Source organism: Pseudopipra pipra, chromosome 12 (genome assembly GCF_036250125.1).
Source record: "Pseudopipra pipra isolate bDixPip1 chromosome 12, bDixPip1.hap1, whole genome shotgun sequence".
NCBI classification, from domain to species: Eukaryota; Metazoa; Chordata; class Aves; order Passeriformes; family Pipridae; genus Pseudopipra; species Pseudopipra pipra.
In genome coordinates, this window is record NC_087560.1 from 21385481 (window position 1) to 21407511 (window position 22031).

Here is a 22031-nt window from a genome sequence, read left to right on the forward strand (position 1 = left end):
CCCGATGGGCCCGGCAGCACCTGCCGCAGGGTGTCATTGCTGAGAGGGGCCCAGAGCAGGACCCTGTGGGGTGGGGGCCTGGCTCTCAGGTGCTGACCCCACACAGCTTGTCACTGCACACCTTTGGGAAGTGCATTGTGGTCACAGCACCTCGGTTACCAGGAGCATGGCCAAAGCCAGTGCTCGTTTACCTGGAGTGTAGCTGTGGAAATAGTTCCTGGTTTATGGTAACAGTTTGTGGTTCCTCCCCTGTCAGCTCCAGCTTTGGCAGTTGCTCTGAGCTCTCCATCAGGCACTGCACAAGCTGTGGTGTGTTCCATGGCCATGATGGCTTGTCTCCTGAGGATTGCAGCACAGAACCTGCTTTCCTTTTCCCTTGCATCCACCTGTGCTATTGTTTCCCCCTGAGGACAGCCAGGTAGGAGCAGAGCTAACTGGGCATCAGCCTCTCTAGACTGCATCACCACACAGGCAGAGCAGCAGCCATCCCAGTTTTCTGCTGAGTAACCCTTGCACGAAGTCAGGTCAGAGTTCTGCAGAGGTGCAAAAGCCCTATTTCTGCAATGGGGACAGAAGGTGTGGGATCCCTACTGTGCCTGGCCCCAGCCCTGAGCCAGCAGGTGCTCTGCCTGCCACAGGGCCAGAGATCTTCCCAAGGAGTGCCAGCAGCACTGGGCAGAGCTGCCATTCCCAAGAAGTGCAGGGACAGATACAAGGCCACAATTGAAAGCATGATTTGGGAACTGTGAGGAGTGGCAGCATCCCAGGACAGACAGGCTGTGCCAGGCCCCTTGCTGGATTATCAGGGGCTGCGTTCCCACCCCTCAGCCCTCAGCCAGCTGTGCATCCCAGATGTCCCATAGAGGGACCCACTGGTCACCCTGCTGGGGCCGGTGGGGGGGTGTCCCAGACAGCCTCTGTGTCTCTCTCCTGAGACACAGGAGGTTTTAGCAGCTGCTGGTGAAGGTGGAAAAGCCGAGGCTTGCCTGAGCTGGGAGACATGGGAGGGTGGCACAGCAGCTGTGTCTTATGCCCCTGCCTACAGTGTGGGCTCACTGAAAGAACAGTTTGAAACTGGTGATGTTTTTGTTCGCAATTAATGTGGCTTTATTATTAATGTGTTGGGCTCCTCTCTTGACAGCAGTTAGTTACAGAGTGTTTCACATGGAAAATGGGCAAAAGGACAGAACTTAACTAAATTCAAATAGAAATATGATGCTGAAGAAAAGAATCAGGGCTCTGTTCTTAAAACATTTAGCATAGAAGAAGCTAGGAGCACAAGTTGCCATTTCAATACAGTTAAGACGTTCACTTTTTTAATTATAGGTTTAAAATAGTATTTTTTACCTATTACATACAGGAAGATTACGCGTTGTTGCCCACATGCAGAAACAAGCAAAAGCAGAGTTTAACTGTTTCTCTCTATAGTGTTGTATTGCCCCTGGCTCCGGGTAGGTCCTGCTGGCTCCTGTGGCCTGAGCAGGGTCAGGCTTCTTTACAAATTGGCATCTTCATAAGTCTTTTTCCCCATAGTTTTTTAAGATGGAAGGTGGAGCAGGTGGAAAAAGACAGGGAGCGAGAGAAGCTGAAGGCAGAACAGACTGCCACAAAAAACTGAAAACAAAATGTGGAGCCTTGAGGACAGGGAATCGAACTGGTGTAGGATAAAGCTGTCAAAGCAGCAGAGCTGCAGAAGGCAGGAAAGGAGTGCGGAGGGCAGCGTTCCTTCTGGAACCTGCTGCTGGCTGCACTCCTGCTGGAGGACGCAGGCACCTCACAAAGCCTCACTATTACTGCTGCTTAGAATTGCTTCAAGTTTAAAATTGAGAAAACATTCATGTGTGGGTCTATCTAAAGTTAGTGCATTAGCTTTTACATCTAGCCACATACAGGGATCCTGGGAGCCAGTGAGGGCCACGCTCGTGCCTCTGGTGCCTGGCATCCTGCAGCTGCTGCCACGGTGGGTGAGCCACGGTCCCCCAAAGCACTGCAAGCAAATCCCCCCAGCATTCTGGGGGGGAACAGGGGCAGGTGTTGTACTGCCTGCTATTGCCAGAACCAACATTCATGGATGCTGACCCCATCGGGGAACAGAGAATGACATTTATTCTGCTGGCAGATACAGGGTAATTCCATGGTTAAATGAACACAGCACAGGGCAAGGATTTGCTAAAGCCCTGAGTAAGCTCACATGCTCCTAACAAGGGCTGTATCCAAAGGGCTGGCCGCGCCCTGGGGAGGTTGCTGGCCTCAGGCCTTGTCCTGCAGCTGCTGGGTTTTAGATACAGCCTTGCAGAGACATTTTGGCTGCCAGCAAGTTCTCTGTGGTCTTTTTATGTTGTTATTTAAATTGCAGCATGTAAGTATTTGTACCAAGAAACCTCTGAACTGACACTAAAAGCACATGGTATCATGTTAACATGTATAAATTAAAATATTAAATCAACAAAAAATGCAGCTTTACATTAAAAAAAAAATAAATATATAAATTAAATGCAAGATAGACCATTTCCCTAGAAACTCCATTTTTATCCTAGGAGCAGGTTTCTAAGCAGCATTTTCTTTATGTCACCTGCCAGAAAACTAGCACTGAGACTGAAGTGTCCCAGGCAAGTGCAACACAGGGTCTCGTGATGCTCATGGTGGAGTCAGCCCTCGGCTCAGGGCCAAGCACAGTGGGTGACACAGCAGATAGAAATACTTTTGTGCTGAATGTCAAGCCTTGCAGCACTGCTTTCTATCTCATTCCTCCTTCCCCAGAGGACAGCCTGCTGCCACTCTCTTTGTCTTACAGAAAGATAAGGGCCGTCTTTGTGATAAGACCCTCTGTCAGTGCTCTTGGAGGTGGCAAAGGTAATTGGAGGTGGCAAAGGTGCTGCTGGCTCAGTGCACCTGAGCACCCACACTCGTGTAGCTGCTCTCCCTGCAAGGAGAATGGGTCTCCCACACTGGAACAGGTCTGCCTGCCAAGGAGGTCCTGGGTGGCTGCTCAGTAGCCATGGTGCACTCACGGCACACAGCTGTGCTTCTGTCAGGATGACCAGAGAGCAAGGACAGGTGCCCATAGTGGTGTCAGGGAATGAGCTGCAAGGTGGCACTGCACGGACTAGCAGCACCTCACCTGTGCTGCCAACACATCCCTGCCATGACAGGGGATAACTGAGCTTGCTACACTACTTTCTCCCGAGTACTTCGGGAAGGGGGTTCTCTTTCCTCACACCACAGGTTCTATTCCCCACATCCAGGACACTTGGGGGGACAAAAAAAAGCTTGAACACAACTCTGAGGCTTGGACCCTGGCACACAGGCAGCGAGGACATGGCTGTTGGGTGCAGAGCTGGCACACCCAGAGACACCTGCCAGGCACCAGCCTCCCCCACAGAGCCTGCGTGCTCCTCAGTGGCCTCACCACAGTCCTCCAGAGCCTTTCATTTAGGGACAGGAAGGTTTCTCGAACATCTTGGGCCAACAATGGCCAGAGTTGTTTCAGCCCTTCTGCTGTGGAGGGGGTTGTAGTTGTGCGTTTGGATGCTCTTTTTGTGTGACTGTTCAGGCCACAGCCCCCCTGTACCTCCTCCTGCCACACAGCTGATGTGCAGGTTGGCCACTATGTGTGCGAAGCTCAAGTTAACAGGTTAGGAATGTGCTGAACCCTCCCCTCCCATGTCCTCCCCCACCGTGTCCCTCATCCTGGCTTCCTGAGCACCCAAGCAGGTGCTGCAGGATGCCATAGGCAAATATTTGGGACAGAAACTTGCCATGCTGGCATGCAGTGGTCCTGCCTAGTTGGAGTAGAAGTCCCCTTGCTCAAAACACCTCCTGTATGCTCAGGATGGGAGATGGAAGAATGACCTTCACTGTCACATAACAGTTGAAGGGTTTTGCCTTCCCTCATCTCCCCAGTGCACTTTCTTTGCAAATTAGATTTCACCTTGGCTCCATGGCCCCCCATGCACTCTCTGCATGCAGCAGCAGCACTTCATGCCTCATCAGAAAGATGAGGTTCATGGTGCTGCAGGTTAAATGGTAAGGCAGCCAGCAAGAGAGTAGAACAAGCTCTCACAGCAGCAAGGCAGCCAAGATAGTCTACAGAAACTGTACAGGTAGCAGAATAAAGCAGGGAAAGTGAAAGTGCCCCTGGCCTGCAACTGCTCTTGCACAAACTCTTTGCTCAGTCCAGAAAATTACAGAGCCCTGCACTTCTTCCTCATGGCATCCAGTGCTGAGCTAGATGGATACCCGACTGCCTGACAAATGGGAACCATGTAGAGGACTAAACCAGAGAAGAACTGGACTGTGATTAGATGGTGTCTCTGATGTTGCATCGGTGATTGAAGAGTCAATGGATGAACACAAAGTGTGAGAGATTTAGAATTCAATCTTACAGGCTGGAAAAGATTCGTCCTGCATCACAACAGTGCTGCTGCTTGCCAGTACCATGATGTTTAGCTCCTGCTGTTTCTCGTGGGTCTGTTGATACCATTCTCGTGTCACCTCAGTATCATGTGTTGGAATCAATGTCACCTGGGAAAAGAAAGCAGCAGAGATGATTGAGAACAACCACAGTGACAAACAATGCCCATAGGAGCTGAGGCTAAAATTTCCTGTTAATTTTGGAACACTGTACCCTTGGTACTGCTTGTTCTATTTAATGTCTTTCAGATGTCAGGTTCTGAGGCAGAGCTTTATTTTATACAGTACCAGCACAATGGGGATCTGAACTGGCTGCAAAGTGGCAGCACTGACACCATAATTATGAGAATGGCTGCAGTGCAGGGGAGAGCACTGTGCTTGGGAGCTCCAGAAACAACCTCAGAAAGATCCTTCAGTGTGAAAAGGAACAGTGCTGGCAGTCACTGTTAACAGACACGATGACCCAATGTGCAACTCAGGGACCTTGAAATATGAGGCTGCTTCATCTGAAAGAACATGCACATCTTCTTGTACATGTCTTCAGGAGTGCCCCCTTGGGGTGTCCTGCAAACCTGGCTAAGCAAGAACTGTGTTTAAGGACATTCTGCCTTAAAAGCACTATTACTAAGCTGCTATCAGAAAAATCTTCAGCAGCCTGGCTAGCAACAGACGCCACTGGGTGTGGCACACTGACGAAAATTCCGACTGTGATGTGTGATGGTGCTTGATTTTGCTTGAGGATAGGCTCATCCTGCAGCAGGTATGGAGGAGTGTATGATCTTTAAATGCTTTCTCCCCTCAGAAGGATGTGGAAGGGAGGACATGTCTGCTTCCACTCACACCATTTTGCAGGTGTCCTCCTCATCCTGGGTACAAACAATTACTCAGCTAAAACTGCAGAGCAGGACATGCCCAGTACCATTTGCTTCCTCTCAGTGTACTCCTTCAGGTTTGTTTGTGATACACACCTTCCAAGCACTCGTGACATCAAGAGCATCACACAGCCCTTCACATTTCCATGACCTACCTGCAGGTTGTCTCCCCACTGAGACTTCCCTTCGAGAAGTGCATCCAGCACTGCACGGCTTGGTTCTCCATTGGCTGCATCATTCCCACTCACAACATAATACGATGCTCGAACCCGCTTGAAGAACTCTGGGTCTGTGTTCTTTCCGCTGCAGTGGTTGGGGATGTAGGCCAAGTCCACGTAGACAGGTGGACCCATAGGCACAGAGAAACTGCTCTTAGGACTATTGGAAGCTTTGGAAAAAGAGAAAACAAGATGCTAACAAAACCCTTCTGGAAAAGGCAAACACTCAGATTAACACTGAAGGACTTGAATTCCAGAAAGGTTTCTTTCCCTGCAGCAATGAAGTTAAGACTTATCCAAGCTCTGCTGCTTAGAGGTGACCTCGGTGCATTTCTGGGCCAGTGCTGTCACAGGTCTTGGGAGGGAAAGGGAGTTCTGCTGTTCTTTGGGGAGGGACTGGAAGGCTTTAGGTTCAGAAGCTTTTCCTGGGGAAGGGAATCAAAAATCTCCGTTATCAACTTTTGCAGATTTGTTATCCCAATCAATATTTCATCCTAATCTTTGTTGTTTAATAACCTACATTTTCTAAAATAACCTCTGTTCTGGTGGCCTTTCTGTGCTAGTCTAGAGTATTACAGTAGTCTTTCTAAAAGGTTTATCCTGGCTTTCTGCCATCCCTGTGAATCGCTGCTACTCCTAGGACTCTCTTGCTCTTTCCTATCAACCTTTTGTACCTCTCAACCTTGTCACTGCTTGTAACTTTTTTATCTCTGACTGGGAAGTCCTGTTTTCTATTCTGCTATGTTTAATCTAGTGCTTTTCTCTATGTTGGACCTATAGAGACAGTGCATGCTTCAGGAAGAATTTCTTACCAGGGTTTGTTTTGATGCCATTAACAAGGCTCTTGCCAGGGTTGCTGTGACTACTTCGGGATAACTCATCCTCTGGCATCAGCACACTACGTGGTTTGGGCTTTTCTCCTCCGTCTCTTTCTTTTTTGGAAGTGACAGATTTTGGAGATTTGTCTGATGGCTGTTTCACAGGAGTGGGTGATCGTTTCCCTTTCACATCTGATTTCCGTGCAGGTGAGGAAGATTTGGGTTTGCTCAAAGGCTTCCTTACACCTTTGTTCTTTTCTTTTATGTCCTTCTTGGAAATTTTATCAGTTCTGCTCATGCTTTGCTCATTTACCAACATATCAGGGTCTACCATGCAGACATCAGGGTGAGGAGGGTGGGGATGGGGATCTACCATTGGAACAGGCTGAGGATCATGGCTGGACCTAGAACTGGCATGATGAGCATTCCCCACAGCTTTGTCCACTGGGAGGAAATCTGCATCTTCATCCGAGTCCATGTTGGCATCTGCTGTGATGGATGGGCATTCTTCAGTCTCAGGCGGGACATCCGAGTCTGACTGGGAGGTTCCAGAATCACTCACTGATGTTGGAGGGGTTTCCTCCACTGTGGCGCTTTGCATGGGGCTGCTCCCAGTGTGGGGTTGTCTTCCCTGTACTGAAGGGTGACCGTCCTCCTGTGAAAGGTCACTGTCTTCAGAGAGCTCATGGGGGCTCGGGTTGATGAATGAGGGAGAGAGCTCTCCCTTTCTCTGCTTGTATTCACATGAGGAAAATTTCTGTCCACAATCAAAACTGCCTCCTAAATGTGGCTCCATGTCATGGGAAGCATCTCCATGGTCCTCTGTTTTTCCACCTCTCTGCATATCTGGAATAAAGGGCTGGAAACTGTGTTCAGGGGACATCAGAGAGGAGGGGCGGCTTTGCCTCTCTGTATCCTCTTTGCCTGTGCATGGAGAAAAACTGCTGTCAGAATCGGGATATGTTCTCTCATCGTTTGCCTCTGCTGCATGGTACGTGCTTTGGAAAGCTTGCAGACTGGTGCTCACCTCTGTTGGACCATTGGCTGTGGCTTCATCTTCATGCTGATGATGAGGAAATGATGTCAACACATCAGGGAGAGATGTCAGTGTCAGCAGCTGTTCTGCAAACGGTGCCTTCTGCTCTGGACTGCTGCCACAGGGCTGCTGCTCTTCCTTCTCAGAGGATGGCGTGGGCTCTGAGACCTGGCACTCCTTTCTGCATGGCAAGGTGCTGTCACCCATGCCACAGAGGAATGGAGAACCGTGTTCTTCAGCAAACACAAAATCTTTGGTTTCAGCTATACGTGTTTTCACAGCATTATCTGGAATCTGTGGAGACACATCCCAAGGACTCCTGGTACCTGGTTCCACTCCTGCACCTGTGTATGTGGAAAGCATATGGGAGTAGAAACTTTCTGCTGTAGTTGGTATCACAGGAGTGGTGGCTTCAGATGAAGGTTCCTCTGACAGGCTGGAAGAGTCATCTTTCAGTTGTTTCTGGGGCACAGACTCTCTCTCCACACCTTTGGAGAACAACTTGTCTTCTTCATATGGACTCAGTGGTGAGAATTTAGGAAAAGATGAGTCAAGGCTGCTGATTTTCTCAGAAACCTCCAAGTACTCATCTTTCTTCTGTTGGTCTGAGAGCAAAGCACATGGAGACTTTAAAGAAAGAGAGATATCCCCTAAACGGCTTGCTGAGGTTTGCTCAAGTCTGAACATGCTGGCTGTTTCACTCTTTCCTAGCAGGGAGCTTTCAAATCCAGAAGAGTTATCCATCCCTCTGTCCTCTACCGTTGGGCCCTGTTCATATTCCTCTGTGTGTTTTTTGGAAGCAGATTTCAAGTATGTGGCTTGCTCCGGGCACTCGGAGACCACTGCTGCACTTGGATAATCTGCTACACAGAAATGAGATTCCTTTGTGGATTCTTCAGCAACCTCTCTCTTTTGTGAAGAATCTTGTCTTCCATGGCACATTTCTGAAGCTCTGCCCATATCTGGCATATCAGTGTAACCAGCAACATACGTTTCCACGACAGCAGCTGATGCAGTTGTCCTACTTCCGTATTCCTCTTTCCAGCCTGGACCAGAGGGAGAAGAGGAAGTGGAGCTGGGGGAAAGGGGATCCTGACGCTTGCTCTGCAGGAGGGTCTCTGAGACAGGGAACTTGCTGATGGCTGAGGTGTGTGCATAGACAGTGCCTGCAGCTCCAGCTGGGACGTGCAGTTTAGACTCCTTTTCAGACTTCTCCTTAGCACCTTTTTCTAACTCTGAGTCACTCGTGCTTTCTTCCCCACGACCTGCTTTCTCATAGTATGTATCTTTGGGATCTGGGCTTTCAGATTTCATGGACAGAGGTACCTGCTCCTGGCTAGACAAAACGATGTTCTCATCCGGACGACCAGCATCAATATAGGCGGATGATTTCCCTTGATAAAAGGTGTCAGTCGTGCCTGTGGGAAGGGCAAATACTGTACTTGCAGATGATGGGTGCAGTGCAGAGTCCAGTTCTCCTGGCAAAACAGAAGACACATTCATTTTTTCCTGTCCTTCTGATATCCTAGGCTTTCCTGTTTCAGACAAGGGCAAGTATCTTTCATGGGTATCTGTATAGTCAAAGACTGAATCTGCTTTATCTCTAGGGGATGCTGGAGATGACAACTCCTTCTCAGCAGAGGTATAAAGGCAGGACTCCTCTTCCTTTGCAGAGACGTGAAAACTTTGACCTTTTTGAGAGCTCAGTGCTGTTACTGGCACCTTGTCAGTGTGACCTGGGCTGTCTGCACTTTTGGCTGTGAAGGGGGAGAGTCCCACTCCAGACACAATTACCTTCTCATAGATGTCAGCATACTTGAAACTTCTTTCATCAGGGTAGGGAGTTGGTTCTCTTTCTTCTTGCTCTTGTCTTGTCGAACTGTCATCATTTCTATATGTGCAGACTCCTTCCTCATAAGAATAAGGCTCAACGGAGCTCCTGGAATAGGTCTCTGGAGGATACAACTCTTGGATGGCAACACCTACAGCCCCAGCATGGCCCATGGCAGTACTGCTTTTTTGACAAAGGCTTTGTCCTTTGTCAAAAGGAGAATGTGCACGCTGCCCTGACACCCCAGCGCTCTCTTCTGGGGACGTTGCAATATATTCTGCTGGTCTTGTAGATTGCAACAGAGTAGATGCTGCTGCTGTCTGCTCTTTCCTTCCTGTAGAGTCATACAGACCCTCAGTGGATTTGCAGTCATCCTTCTGCCTTCTATCTGACTTGTATTGGCAGTCTACTTCCTGATACAAATCACTGATGTCTGATTTCTTCTCAGCCATCTTTGATGGGACATCCTCCCACAAAGGTGGCTTGCACTGATCTAACTTGCAAGGCCTCTCTGCTCCTGGTGCTGCCTCAATCTCCTTTCCCATTGCAGACAGGGGAGATCCTGTCACTGCTTGGTCTAGTGACTTTGCATAGATATCTAAGACAGCTTTCTCCTCATCATCTAAATAGGAGTAATCTTGTTTAGATGTCAACAGTATTTCTTGCCTTTCTTTCTTTCCAGTTAAAGCTTTGGCCTGGTTTTCCTCACCAGAGACATACTGAGGAGACAGAGGAGAACCTTCCCCTTGTGTCCTTTCTAGCACAGTGATGTCAGCAGGAACCACATCCACTTTCTTTTTTTCTGATGTAAATGTGGCACTCCTCTGTGTGTCTTCTTCGTAATCACATGACTCCATCTTTAAACATTCTGTTTCTTCTTGCTTGGCTTTGTCTTCAGCATGGTAGACCTCCCTATCCTCCTCACTGGGTAACTGCCTTCCACTCTCTCTCCCTTCCTGAACATACCCAAATGCAGAGCCCCATGCTTCCCTTTCTGCTCCTCTCCAGGTGTGGCTGCCAGGCACTGCAGGAGGCAGGATCTCCTCCTTTCCCATTTTAGGAAGGGATTTTGTTTCAAATTCTGGTACCTCATCCAAGAATGTGCTCTCTCTCTCTTTGCCATATCTCTGCCGCCCTCCCTGAACAGGGATCTCTTGCACCTCTTCAGGAAACCACACTTTCTTCTCATAACTTAAATCTTTCATGTAAAAGTCTTCCATTTCTGGAGATTTTTCTTCTTGAGCTTCCTTGAACCCGAAAGATTTTACATCTTCAGTAGAAATGTGTGAGGATTTTTTATCCTCAGTTGGGCTAGATTCTGTAAACTGTAAGGCCTTTGCATCTGGAGATACTTCCTGAGAGTCTGAGCCTGCAGTTCTTCTCCTAAACGGGTCCTTTTCTGATGCAGAAAATAAACTGCTGTCATCTGGAGACATTTCTTCAGTTGAAGAATCTCTGGGTGACATGTCTTTGACTGAACTACTTTCTGGGCAAGGAGAAGATTTTGATGCTTCTTTCAGTTCTTTGGCAGAAATTTCCAGTGATTTTTCATATGTAGCTGGGCTCTGGTCTGTGAAACCCATAGATTTCACAGCTTCTGCAGGGAATTTGTCAGTGAAGTTGGACATAGTTTTTTCTTTTGTAGGTATCTCTTCTGTGAAACTAAGGGATTTGATGTCTTCCAGAGAAATTCCTTTACCAAAAAGGTCTGAAGAGATTTCCCTGCTGGGACTCTCAGTGAGAGAGATGGATTTGTTCTCTTCTGGGGAAATGTCTTTAATGGAAACATGAGAAGATTTCTCTTCTGAAGTGTCTCCTGTGAAATACTGTGCTTTTCCTTCTTCAGCAGTAACTCCCTTAGAAATATCTGAGGGTTTTTCTTTACCAATACTTTCTTCTGTAAAAGAGAGTGATTTGGTGTCATCTGGTGAAAATTGCAAAGATTTGTCACTTTCAGATTTGCTTTGGCTTGTGAACTGTGAAAGATCCACATTTCCTAGAGACGCTTCTGTGGTTGCAAATGGCTCAAAGGACAAGTGTTTTGAAAATCCCATTAAACTTTCTGTCATGGTTTTAGTTCCTTGCTCTTTTTCTGGCTCTGTGCTGGGACGGGGCATTCCAGGACCCTCCTCCTCCTCCCCGATCACCACCGTGTCCTGCTTGTGGTAGGAGAGCCAGGGCAGCTCCTCTTTCCTCAGTGGTTCTTCCTGCACCTCCTCCCCAGGAGACACTGGAAATTCACTGCCCAAGACCAGTTTGTGCTGCACAGGTCCAGTTACTTCTTTTTCATGTCTGGATTTAGCTGCAGATGCCTCGTCTTCTCTGAGAGGTTCACCCTTGGCTCTCTTCACCACAACGGAAGTTTGGCCTTCCAGTTTCTTGGCAGTAGCATCTGTTTGTTTTTCAAATAGATCTGAATCTACTGTTTCCAGCTTTTCCTCCACTGGAGACTGGTGGAAGGGTGTGTGCCCAGCACTGGTAGGGCCAGATGGAGTGGGAGAGGCCATTTTGACTGTGCTGTCATCAGGACTCATGCATCGTTCTTCAGCCTCTGCAGAGTCAGCCTGGGAAAACGGTGCTTCTTCAGTGGATAACGGCATCATTTCTGTGGGAACACTGATTATCACATTATCAGGGCATCCTTGAGGAGCAAACATGGAGGCATCGTAATGCCCTCTGAGTTTCTCAGGAATCTCAATATTTGGAGTTCCATCTTCTTCATCCTCTTCATCTTCTGCCTCTTCATGAAGATTCTTCTTTTGAGCTTCCAGTTTTCTCTCTCCTTCTGCTAATGCATGGAAATCTTCAGGGGGTGGAGATTTAAAGCACTTGTCTTCCTCCAGGGATGATGTGGGAGAGATTGTGCCAGCAGAGGGAACGTAGTCAAGACCTTGGGTTGCTTCAGTCCGAGAGGAGGGCATGCTGTTTCCTGTGTCCAGAAGTAAAGAGCTTTTTCCAGTCTCTTCTGTTTGTGGTGCTGTTATAGATGCAACAGATTGATCTTCTGCTACTGAAGTTGCAAAGGATGAAAGCTTGTCACATTCTGTAATGGAGGTGGCAGAGGATATGTGTTCCTCCTCAGCCAGAGGTGCTGCCACAATGTTTGTAGGATATGCCAGGATTTCAGACTCCTGGCCAGCATAGCCCTTAGCTGAAAGGTCAGCAGGAGGCACAGCCTGTATTCCATGTACTGCTTCAAAAGAGCCTGGGTGGTCAGGAACAGAAATGTCATAGGTGTTGACATCATACTTCAAGTGTGGGATCCTCTCTTCCTGTTCGTCATGTATTTCTTCATCAGAAATGGTCTGCTCTGTTTCTGAGTAGCCGGGGATAGTTTCATCTTGAATATAGGAAACATGTTCTACTGCTGCTCCTGGTGGGACTGGCAGGCTGCTCAGATATGACTCTTCCTTTGTTATGTCCTTTACAAGTAACTTGTTTTTCTCACCCATGTCACTTAATTCTTTCTCCTTTTCTGTAGTGGTAGACAGTTTGTCCTCTCTCTCATCCTGATTCAGCTCATAGAAGTCTCTGTTCTTTTCCAGCTTCTCTGCTTTCATGTGCTGTTCTTCCTTTTCTTCCAGTTCTGCCTTTTCTATCACATCTTCTTTCTTTTCCTTTTCACCCTCTTCCTGTGCCTCTGTCCCCTCAACATACTTTTCACAAGTCTTTGTTTCTGCTTCCCTCTGTTTTCTGTCCAAAGAGATTTTCTCCTCTTCCTCCTTTTCTTCCTCTTTGAACACTGGTGGCCAAATACCCTTTGCCAAGAAGTCTGTCTGTGATGGCACCTGGTCTTTGTCAGGAAACAGCTGAATGTCCTTGCTCTGCTCAGCTTTTCCCTCCCAGTATCTCATGTCACGGTTTTCATCTATTGTTCTTCTTTCATCCTCTATTTTTTCAGCACGACCTCCCCTCAGTTCCAGATGATGGACTGCCTTTTCCTCTGCTGGTGATTCTTTTTCCATATCAATAGTAGTTATTCCCTGATCTGGAGTCCTTGTTTTCAAAATCAGATCTGCTTCAAGGCAACTCTGACCAGTCATGTCAGCAGAGTCTTTTATCTCTGCTTCAGGTGCTCTCACAATCTTATCACTAACCTCCATATCAGGCAGTTCTTGAGTCACCTGCAAGACCCCTTTCTCCTCGTGCTTCAGTTCCTCAAAGTCCTTTGTAAGATCTTCTGGTGAAGACAGGACTAACCTCTGTGCCACTATAGAAGTCTCTCCTGGCTCTGCCTGTACAGCTGCCTTCTCCATTGGTGATGTCTTCAGGTCAGCAGGTACCTTTTCAGGTTCCTTTTCAGGTTTGATTTTAATCTTCTCAGTTTTGAGTCTGCCTGGAAGTTTTGCCTTGTACAATGTTTTTCTTACTTCTGGGGTAAATGGTTTCAAGTCTGGTTTAGGAATTTTTTTGGGCTCTGGTTTGTTTTCTTTCTTTTTATCATCTTTCTTTGAATCCTTTTTTTCCTCTTTCTTTCCATCATCTTTTTTTAAGTCCTTTTTCTCCTTCTTAATCTCTTTCTTTTCTTTGTCTTTCTTCTCCTCTAATTTGGACACTTTCTCTTTGAGATGCTTTTTTCCAACCTTGTCTTTTGCCAATTTTCTTTTCTCAGCTTTGAGAGTATCACTTATCTTCTCAGGTTTAACAAATTTCTCAGAAATTTTTTCTGTGTGCTCTTTAATCTTTTTCTCAATTTTAGCATCCTTTACAACTTCTGATTTTACTTCCTTAATCCCCTCCTCAACTGCCTCTTCTTTCTTGACTTGCTTTGTCACAGATGGCTTGGGAGAAGACTTAAGACTTTCTTTACTGTCAGTTCTTTGTTTAATTTTGGTCTGCTTCAGCACAGGTGGAGGTATTCCAGAAGTGATATCTTTCTGAGTAGCCACTGGGTACCTCAGAAAATCCAGGTGCTTGAGTTTCTCAAGACCTTCCAGTATCTTATTTTGAGGAGCATTTCCAGGAAACAAAACCCTTACAATTTTCTCTGTTGGACTGGCTGGAAGCCACACCACTAGGGCCGTGATGGATGTGAGATAGGGAACAGAAATTTCACCTTCTTTCCCACTTGCGAGAATTATACCAGTCTTTGCTTTACTATTACCAGCCCATTTCTGCATTAGAAACTGCATTTCTTTACTGTCCTTGACAGGGTTCAGTATATACATGTCCAGCTTACCCACTCCCATTTTGTGGAAGAGTGTGATGGGCTCGATGGTGCTGCTCACTACCCTGTAGAGAGGCTCTGATTTAATGCCCAGTCTGTTAAGATACTGCAGTGTCAGACACGCTTCTTCGATGCTCCTCTTTACTTTCATGGATGCCTCAGGCATCTTCAGCTTTTCAGGAACATTAAAAAAAACCACCCCTAACTCAGGAGAAATTAGGTTCTTCATCCAGTCACTATAGTTGGTAGAGCCCTGGGATTGTTCCTCCTCTTGCTCAGCAACTTTCCTCTGCAACAGCCCATTGATGCCGGGCAGGTTGTCCGCACCAATGTGGGTGAGCAGGATTGAGTCAATCCTATCCAGGTGCCTTACCAGCTTCCAGAAGCAGGATTTCCTCTCAGAGCCACCATCCACAAGGATGTTAAACCCATTGACAGCAAAGAGAGCAGAATCACCTCTTCCCCCAGGGAATATGTAGCAGCAGGGCTTAGAAAGCTTCAGAAAGCCCCCTGAGGTGGGCGGCTCCAGGAGATCAAATGGAGACGGCACGTCGACTGTCTCAGAGACGTATTCTGCGAACTCAGACACCCCATCCATTTCTGGCAGAACTGGATCAGGATTCAGTTTCAGATTTATAATTTCCTGAAATCGAGGATGCCCAAGGTTGCTCCAGGCTCCTTCTCCCAGGCACGACACAGTAAGGGAGGCCTTGGTATCTGAGTCAGTGTTGCTGAGAATCTGGGTGACCTAATGAGACAAGCACAGACAAATAAAGGTCAAACAGAGCTCTGAGAGCTGTACAGTACTTAAAAAAAAATCCAGTTAGTGCAGAAATACTGAAGACACCATGAACACTTTACTGACAGGAAACATTGAGGGTCCAAAAGCCCATTGCAAATCAATGCATGGGGGCATGTCTTGATCTCTTTTGAAATTCTTAATGTCGATGGGCTATTGTGCTTCCTGGCCGCTGGGAGTGTACTGTGCCAAGACCGCAGGAAAGAAAAGAAAAGCAGGAGCCACTTTGTCCTCTTTCCTTACTTCTTCCTGTTTAACTTGGGATATCAGTCCCTAGCTTGGGCTCAAAAGCAGCAGGTTGGGGTTTTTGTTTCTGATTTATGAATTCTAACTTTGAGACAACTTTTTCAATGCTAAGCATCGTTGTCGGAACTTACTGTCGTTCACTGGCTAGTGAAACATCATAGAGCACTCTGTGCAGTTCTAGTGCCACAGCACTTTCTTTTTTAATTCATTTTCTTTCCTGGAACCTACTTTGAAACTCATGACTCCACCTCTGCTACACATACAGGGCTGGGGACATGCTACACCATTAATAAGTAGAACTAAGGTCCATATAATTTCCAAGGTTCTTTACAGCTACGCTGAGTATATATCGAGCAAAGAAGCATTACACCTCAACTTCCTAAATATCTGGAATGAGATTAGCACACTGTATTCTCTTGTTTAGACAGCCCTTAACTGACTAGTTCCTGTCCAAATAAACAAGATACCAGAAATAAATGAGAACAACCAGCTTTAAAAAAATGAAGGAGACCATACATGCTGATTTAATTACAGCAGTAATAATATCAATTGTCGAAGTATCACTCAGCCATTCCTGTCACTCAGATGAAGACATTCTAAGCATCTGGCACACGATCAGTGGAAGTAGGGCTTCTCAAAAACTGAAGCAGCATATCTGTATTGGCAATGAGCGCCGACAGAAACACAATGTAAAGTCCCTCAGGAAAGCTATAGTATGGCTAGCTGAGATAATAAGCACTGGAGAAGTGGTTCAGGGGTTCCCTATAAGATTTTCCAGGCCTCACAGACAAATCTGTGAGCAAGCTTGCCTAAATGCAGTGCTGACTCTGCTCTGTGCAGGAGGTTGGGCTACAGACCTCTTGTGTGCCTTTCCAATCTGAATGATGCAAGAATTCTGCAATTAAACAGCGACATTTGTAGTTATGTAATCATCACGTAGTTACTTAATCAGTATTTACTCATCTCCTCATCATCTTTACATACCCCTGATGAACACTCTTAACCTTCTGTGAACATACTTGCTCCACTATGATAGGAAGAGAAATACCCACATTTACCAGAGTGATGATGGCCTCTGTTGGGTGTTTTCAGAAGCTGCCCATAGTTATGTTAAGACCTGCTTCAAGAAATTTTGAGTTCCAGCCCACTGCAGAACCAGTCTGGAAGGTTATTTCAAGCTGAACACTTAAAGGAATCACCCATGCCTACACATTGGAAAACTTAAGCCAGGGAGTTAAAGCAGGATTCCCAAGACAATAGCATGAAGTATTTATGGTGTGCAATTTTTTTCTGGATTTCAAACCCATCTGTCTGCAAATCTGTCACCAGAAGGAGGGCGCAGGCTCTGTTGCTCTACCGTGCACTCTGAACAGGAGGGGTCATGCTGGATTATGGGTCACACTCACCTCTGGGTCTGAAAGTATCTCAGCAAACTTCTGGTAAGTGAAGGTCCCTGTCTGCAGGACCAAGTCTCCTTCCTGGTCTGAGCTCTGTCCACAGAGGATCAGTAGTTTGTGGGCTGATGAATCACACACCAGTGAGCGGACCTGTTACCATCAGACATAGTGCTGCAGTCAGAAGTTGCCTGTACTCCTCACCAGCACCCAGAATCCTAATCCCATGGACAAGCAATACTCATGTGTTATTCACAAACAGCCAAACCCTAAGTTTTATACGTACAAGAAGGTTGGTTATTGAAGAGGAAAGACACTGCTACTGTCTGCCCAACACAGCTCCATGTCACTTCATAGTCACTGCACATGTCCTGGTTATTGGCAAGACCAGAACACTTGGCCACTTCACCTCACCTTGCAGCAGACTGGCAGCACATTCACGCTCTCTAGAAGGTGCAAGGTGTGATGATCATCACCTCTATGTCAAGCCAAGTCAGGAGAGCTGATGTGGAGAGAACTCGCTGGCACCTCATCCTTACCTCAGACACGATGCTGTCCACATTAGGATTTACCAGGATCACCGTCTCCAGGATATCAGTCCGGTGATGGAGAGTTCTTTGGCCTGGGGAGAGAAAAGGGATTAGACAGGATGAGAGAAGCAGATGAGACAGCACCCAGCTACTGATATTTTCGCCTCAAAAATTCCACTTCAGCATGGGTTTGATTGCAAGACTTCAAATTGCACTTGAGACCCAATTTAATACCTGGGTCTCAGAGAACAGAGCAAACTCTTTTCAGCAACAAGGAAAGAAATCCTACTTCTGGATCAGCACAATTTGCCACTCAGCTCCAACATGTTCTGAAGTCCACAGAGCCAGGCACTTTGAACTAAGGTTGGACTCGATGATCTCAGAAGTCTTTTCCAACCTAGTTGATTCTCTGATTCTGAGCTGCCTGCCTGTGCCAGACGGCTGTGCCTGTAACCACTGGCACAGATGAATCATCCCTTCCAGACAGAAGTGCCTTGCTTCATGGCAGCTACCACCGAGAGGTGTCCCTGGTGTTGTCCAAGCCCTACTCACCACAGGGCTCTATAAGCCAGTCAGTAGGTGGCAACTCACCCTTCACTGGAGTGGTGCAGCACTGATAACAAATCTCTCATCATTCATTACAGTTTTTTTCTCTTCTGAAGTGCTTTTCTTTAATCCAAATGTGTACTCCTAGGCTGCTGCTGTGAGGAGCATCTAGACAATAAGAATGCTTGTTCTGTCAGAGGCACAAACAGGTACCCAGACAGGACTTTGCTCTCTTTAGGGAAAAAAGGAGGAGCAAAAGACGAGCAAGCAAGATCCTGGAAATGTAAAAAAGCAGTTTGTGGGCTCACATTAGCATGGGTATTATATAGCTATTTGGCAAAATGCTGCCATAATGCCCAGGCCCTATTAATTTATTAGAAAAAAGGGTGGTGAGTGTCTGCTATGCTGACAAGCAGGACCAGAGCCACTGCTCTTTGCCCACATCAGATGGCTCTGGATGTAGGACCAATGTACAGGACCTTCCTGCAGCACTTTCCTGGACACAGCAGGCAGCACAAAATCTTTTTTGATTCCAGTCTTTGCAAATACCTACCTCTGGACATTATATCCACTCAACAAGATAGGCACTTAGAACTTAACTGTTTGAATGTATAATTTATAGGGTTTAAGTCTTTCATAGGTTTTAATTCCTCATAGAGATTGGAGGGCCACAGATCTTCACTGAAAATGAACATCTAATTCTATTTCTCACCTTTCAGACAACTGTTGCTCTCTGACAATGTTATTCTTTCCAGCCTCCAGAAGCTCCCATCAGCTCTTTCTAGGCAGATCTCAATCCTTCTAAAATAGCTCAATCAAGCTGGTATTTCAAAGAAAGACTCAAAAAGGACACAGAAAGAAGTCAGAGAAAGACCAAAGCTCAGCAATCATACTCACTTTACTGGAATGTTTTACTCACTGCCAGCAACTAATCAGACAGATATGCCCAGAAGGCAGCTTTCAGCCCAAAGTGAGACTGGCTCTAAGCTCTCAGCAGAACTACTTGCACAGCATCTCCAGCTATTTTCTGAACTTGTGTTCTTTCAGGTTGGCTAAAAATATGGTCCCTCTAGACTAAAAACCATCACTGTGCAAAATGCACTAAGTTCAGGGGCATTTCTGCCACTCGATGCGGGATTGGTGTACGGCTGAAGGCACTGGGAAGCAAGTCCCTGCGCACAGAAGGGATGCTGCAAGTGAGCCATGGGGAGCAGCGTGGGAGAGTGGGAGAAGGTGCAGACGAGGAGGTGTTCTGGGGCATTCTGTGCAGCTGCAAGAAGCAAAACCTCACTCATCCTTGAGGCAATGGCAATTGTGAAGGCACTGCTGGTGCCTTGGCATTGCTGAGGTCCCAGCAGTGCTCACAAGGAGCACCCTGGTTCCCCACTGATTTTTTGTGCAGCGTTCACACAGCTCCCTACCACTGGGACCTCCACCCCTGCTGTTTGGGGCATCCAGAACAGAAGTGATCTGCTCCCATTTTTCAACATTACTACTAGGGCCAAGTGAAACTCTCACCATTCTCCAAGCTTCAGCCTCTGCCACCTTGCTGCCTGCACACCCCAGATACTGCTCTGGCAGTGGTTACCCACATCACTTGGGGAACACAGCCTGGTGCACAGCGCCAACACCAGCAGCCTCATCCTCGTGCCACGTGCAGTCACCGTGCCTGCGCATGGGCATCCCTCCAGGCACCCAGTGCCAGCCTGCGCGCTGCCAGCCGGGCAGTGCTGCTGACAGTGCCAGCTGCGGAGGGAAGGGGCCCGTCTGCAGCAGTAACACGCATAAAAACACTGCTGCTTGCTTCCAGTACTGCGATCTGAGCCCAGGCAGCTGAGCTGTCCCCCCCGGGGCTGTGAACAAAGCCTGGCTTTTAGCATTCTGGCTGGCAGCCCCTCACCCCCGGGAATGTCCCCTGCACACGAGGAAGAAAGAGAAGGCTCAAGCTGCAGGGCCAGCAGCTGCTGGCAGATGGGAGAGATGAATGGAGAAGGACTAAGTCTTGTGAAAGGCTGTGAGGATGATAAAGGGACTGAAGTGTTTTCATACAAGGCAAGGTTGAGCATGGAGGAGAGATATTTTCAATACATATAAATTAAATACCTGATGGGATGGAACGAAGAAGAGAAAGTCAGACACTTTTGTCAGTAGTGCTGAATGACAGGATATGAGGCACAAATTAAGACACAGGCAATTCCATTTGAACACAAGAAAACACTGTTTCTACTGTGAGAGTGGTCAAACACTGGAATAGATTGTACAAAGAGGTTGTGGAGCATCCATCCTTGGAGATACTCAAAAACCCAACTGAATACAGGCATGGGAAACCTGCTCTTGCTTACCCTTCTTAAGCAGGTGTGATTGGACTAGACAACCTCAAGAGGTCCCTTCCAACCTACAATTTGGGAGTTCTGTGACTCTCTGAAGCAGTGCAGCCCCCCAGAACTTTGCTCCAGACCCACTGTGGGGCAGATTCCCTTTCTTCAGCTGCAGCAGCTGGTTCTCAGGAGGCCATTTCCAGAAACACTGACTTACTGCACACACCCATGCACACCAAAACCCCAAACTGTTTTTTAACTAAATTCAGAGATAAAGCAGAACAGCACATGAACTCCAAGCTGAACTGCAAACACAGTGCCCTAGACCCGGCCTGTGCCCAGCCCCTGCTCACCCCGAGCTGCAGCAGTGACCTCCTCAGCCCACTGCAGCAGCACCACTGCAAGGGCCGTGCCCAGCTGAGGGAACACACATGCCCAAAAGTGTGAATCCAAGTGCTCATCAGGCAGAAGAGCTTTCTCTACACAGCCTGAGGGAGCAGCTGCACAGACAGAGGATTTAAATATACAGCCTGGCACATCCCTCCTCTCGCTAACCAAAACTACATGCACCAGAAACACATAGTGGTGTGACTGACATTGCAGCCATGGTGACTGGAACCATGCTGTGCAGGTCACTGCGAGGTATTTGTCCTTACTAGAGCTCCATCACAGTGAAATGCATGCCTGGAAACCGCACTGCAAACGGCAAAATCCCTCAGTTCCATTGACCAGTACAAGGAATCTATTCTCAGGCTCCTGAAGACTGTTGTCTTCAACTTGCCTGGAATAAACATCTGGACAGAGCTCATCTCCAGGCGCATTCTGAACACAGATCCCTGACCCTGCACAGCCCTCTCCAACTACACTCAGAAGCTGTGACATTAAATAAATAAATATCCTCTCTTCAGTAGCATTGCATTTCTCATTTTGGATGAATCCTCTCTCTGTGCATTCAGCCACACTGATTTCTGCAGTCAACTCTGTGCCTGTGCACTTCCCATCCACCATGTCCCCACCAAGACAGAAAGCCCCTACTCTTTACCGACTGTTTCTTAAGAGGAGACTTTCTTCAGTCCCTTCAGAACTGCTGTCACCTATCCCCACAGCCACTGAAATGAGTAAGAGAAGTAAACAATACGAGAAGAAACACCGGAGATTCACAGGATATAATTATTGTATTTTCTATATTTCCCTACTTTTTTATTTTATCATAACATAACCTAACACTAGCTTTGCACTAAATAAAGATCTTCAGTTGGAGTACACGGTGACACACAAATTTCACCCTGTCATGACTCTATTAATTAAGCTCTTACGAGGAGTCTGGAAAGTTTAATTTTTCTAGTGGGCTTGATTTTGCTTTTTTGACAATTAATTTAATGGGAGATCATGATGACTGTGCAATTTAGTTGCTGAAGTTCCTCACAGTTTTTTCTAGACCTCAGTAACTGAGTCATCTATAAATTTAGCCACCTCCGTGTTCATGCCAACCCCTTTCCTCATCATTACTGTACTGATCAGCTTTATATTTAGTAGAAAATCATGAAGCCCTTGTATTTTACCTCTGGATGCTGCACAAACATGAGCATATATTTGTTTGCTAACTTGTTTTCTGCCTTTTAAGTAGTTTTGACTCACAGCATTACTTGCCTTTTACCCATACAAAGTGCCTGCTGCATAATATACGGAAAGATTTAATATACAAATGCACCTCATTCACAACCTCAGTGAAGTTTCAGAAAAAGAAAGGGCATTCCCCTTCTCCACACAGATCACATTACTTATCATTGTGCAGAAGTAGCAGCACCCTCACCCCAAAGGGCCACAGAGGCTCACATACAGC

General features: G+C 47.0%; 1 protein-coding gene across 7 annotated transcripts in view; it reads right to left on the reverse strand.

Moving 5' to 3' along the window:
• Window positions 1-1081: 1081 nt before the first annotated feature.
• Window positions 1082-22031, reverse strand: part of MAP1A (microtubule associated protein 1A) — a 52939-nt gene continuing 31989 nt past the window's right edge. For 5 of the 7 annotated variants that reach the window (XM_064669426.1, XM_064669427.1, XM_064669430.1 and 2 more), the window contains 5 exons: window positions 17334-17416; window positions 16807-16947; window positions 6316-15103; window positions 5441-5673; window positions 1082-4524 (listed from right to left, as the gene is read on the reverse strand). In XM_064669426.1, coding sequence (XP_064525496.1) covers window positions 4369-4524; window positions 5441-5673; window positions 6316-15103; window positions 16807-16947; window positions 17334-17416 — 9401 coding nt within the window. In that variant the 3' untranslated portion in view covers window positions 1082-4368. Of the gene's footprint in view, window positions 4525-5440; window positions 5674-5714; window positions 5929-6315; window positions 15104-16806; window positions 16948-17333; window positions 17417-22031 lie in introns of those variants that run through there. The other 2 variants (XM_064669428.1, XM_064669431.1) reach the window with 2 other exon arrangements.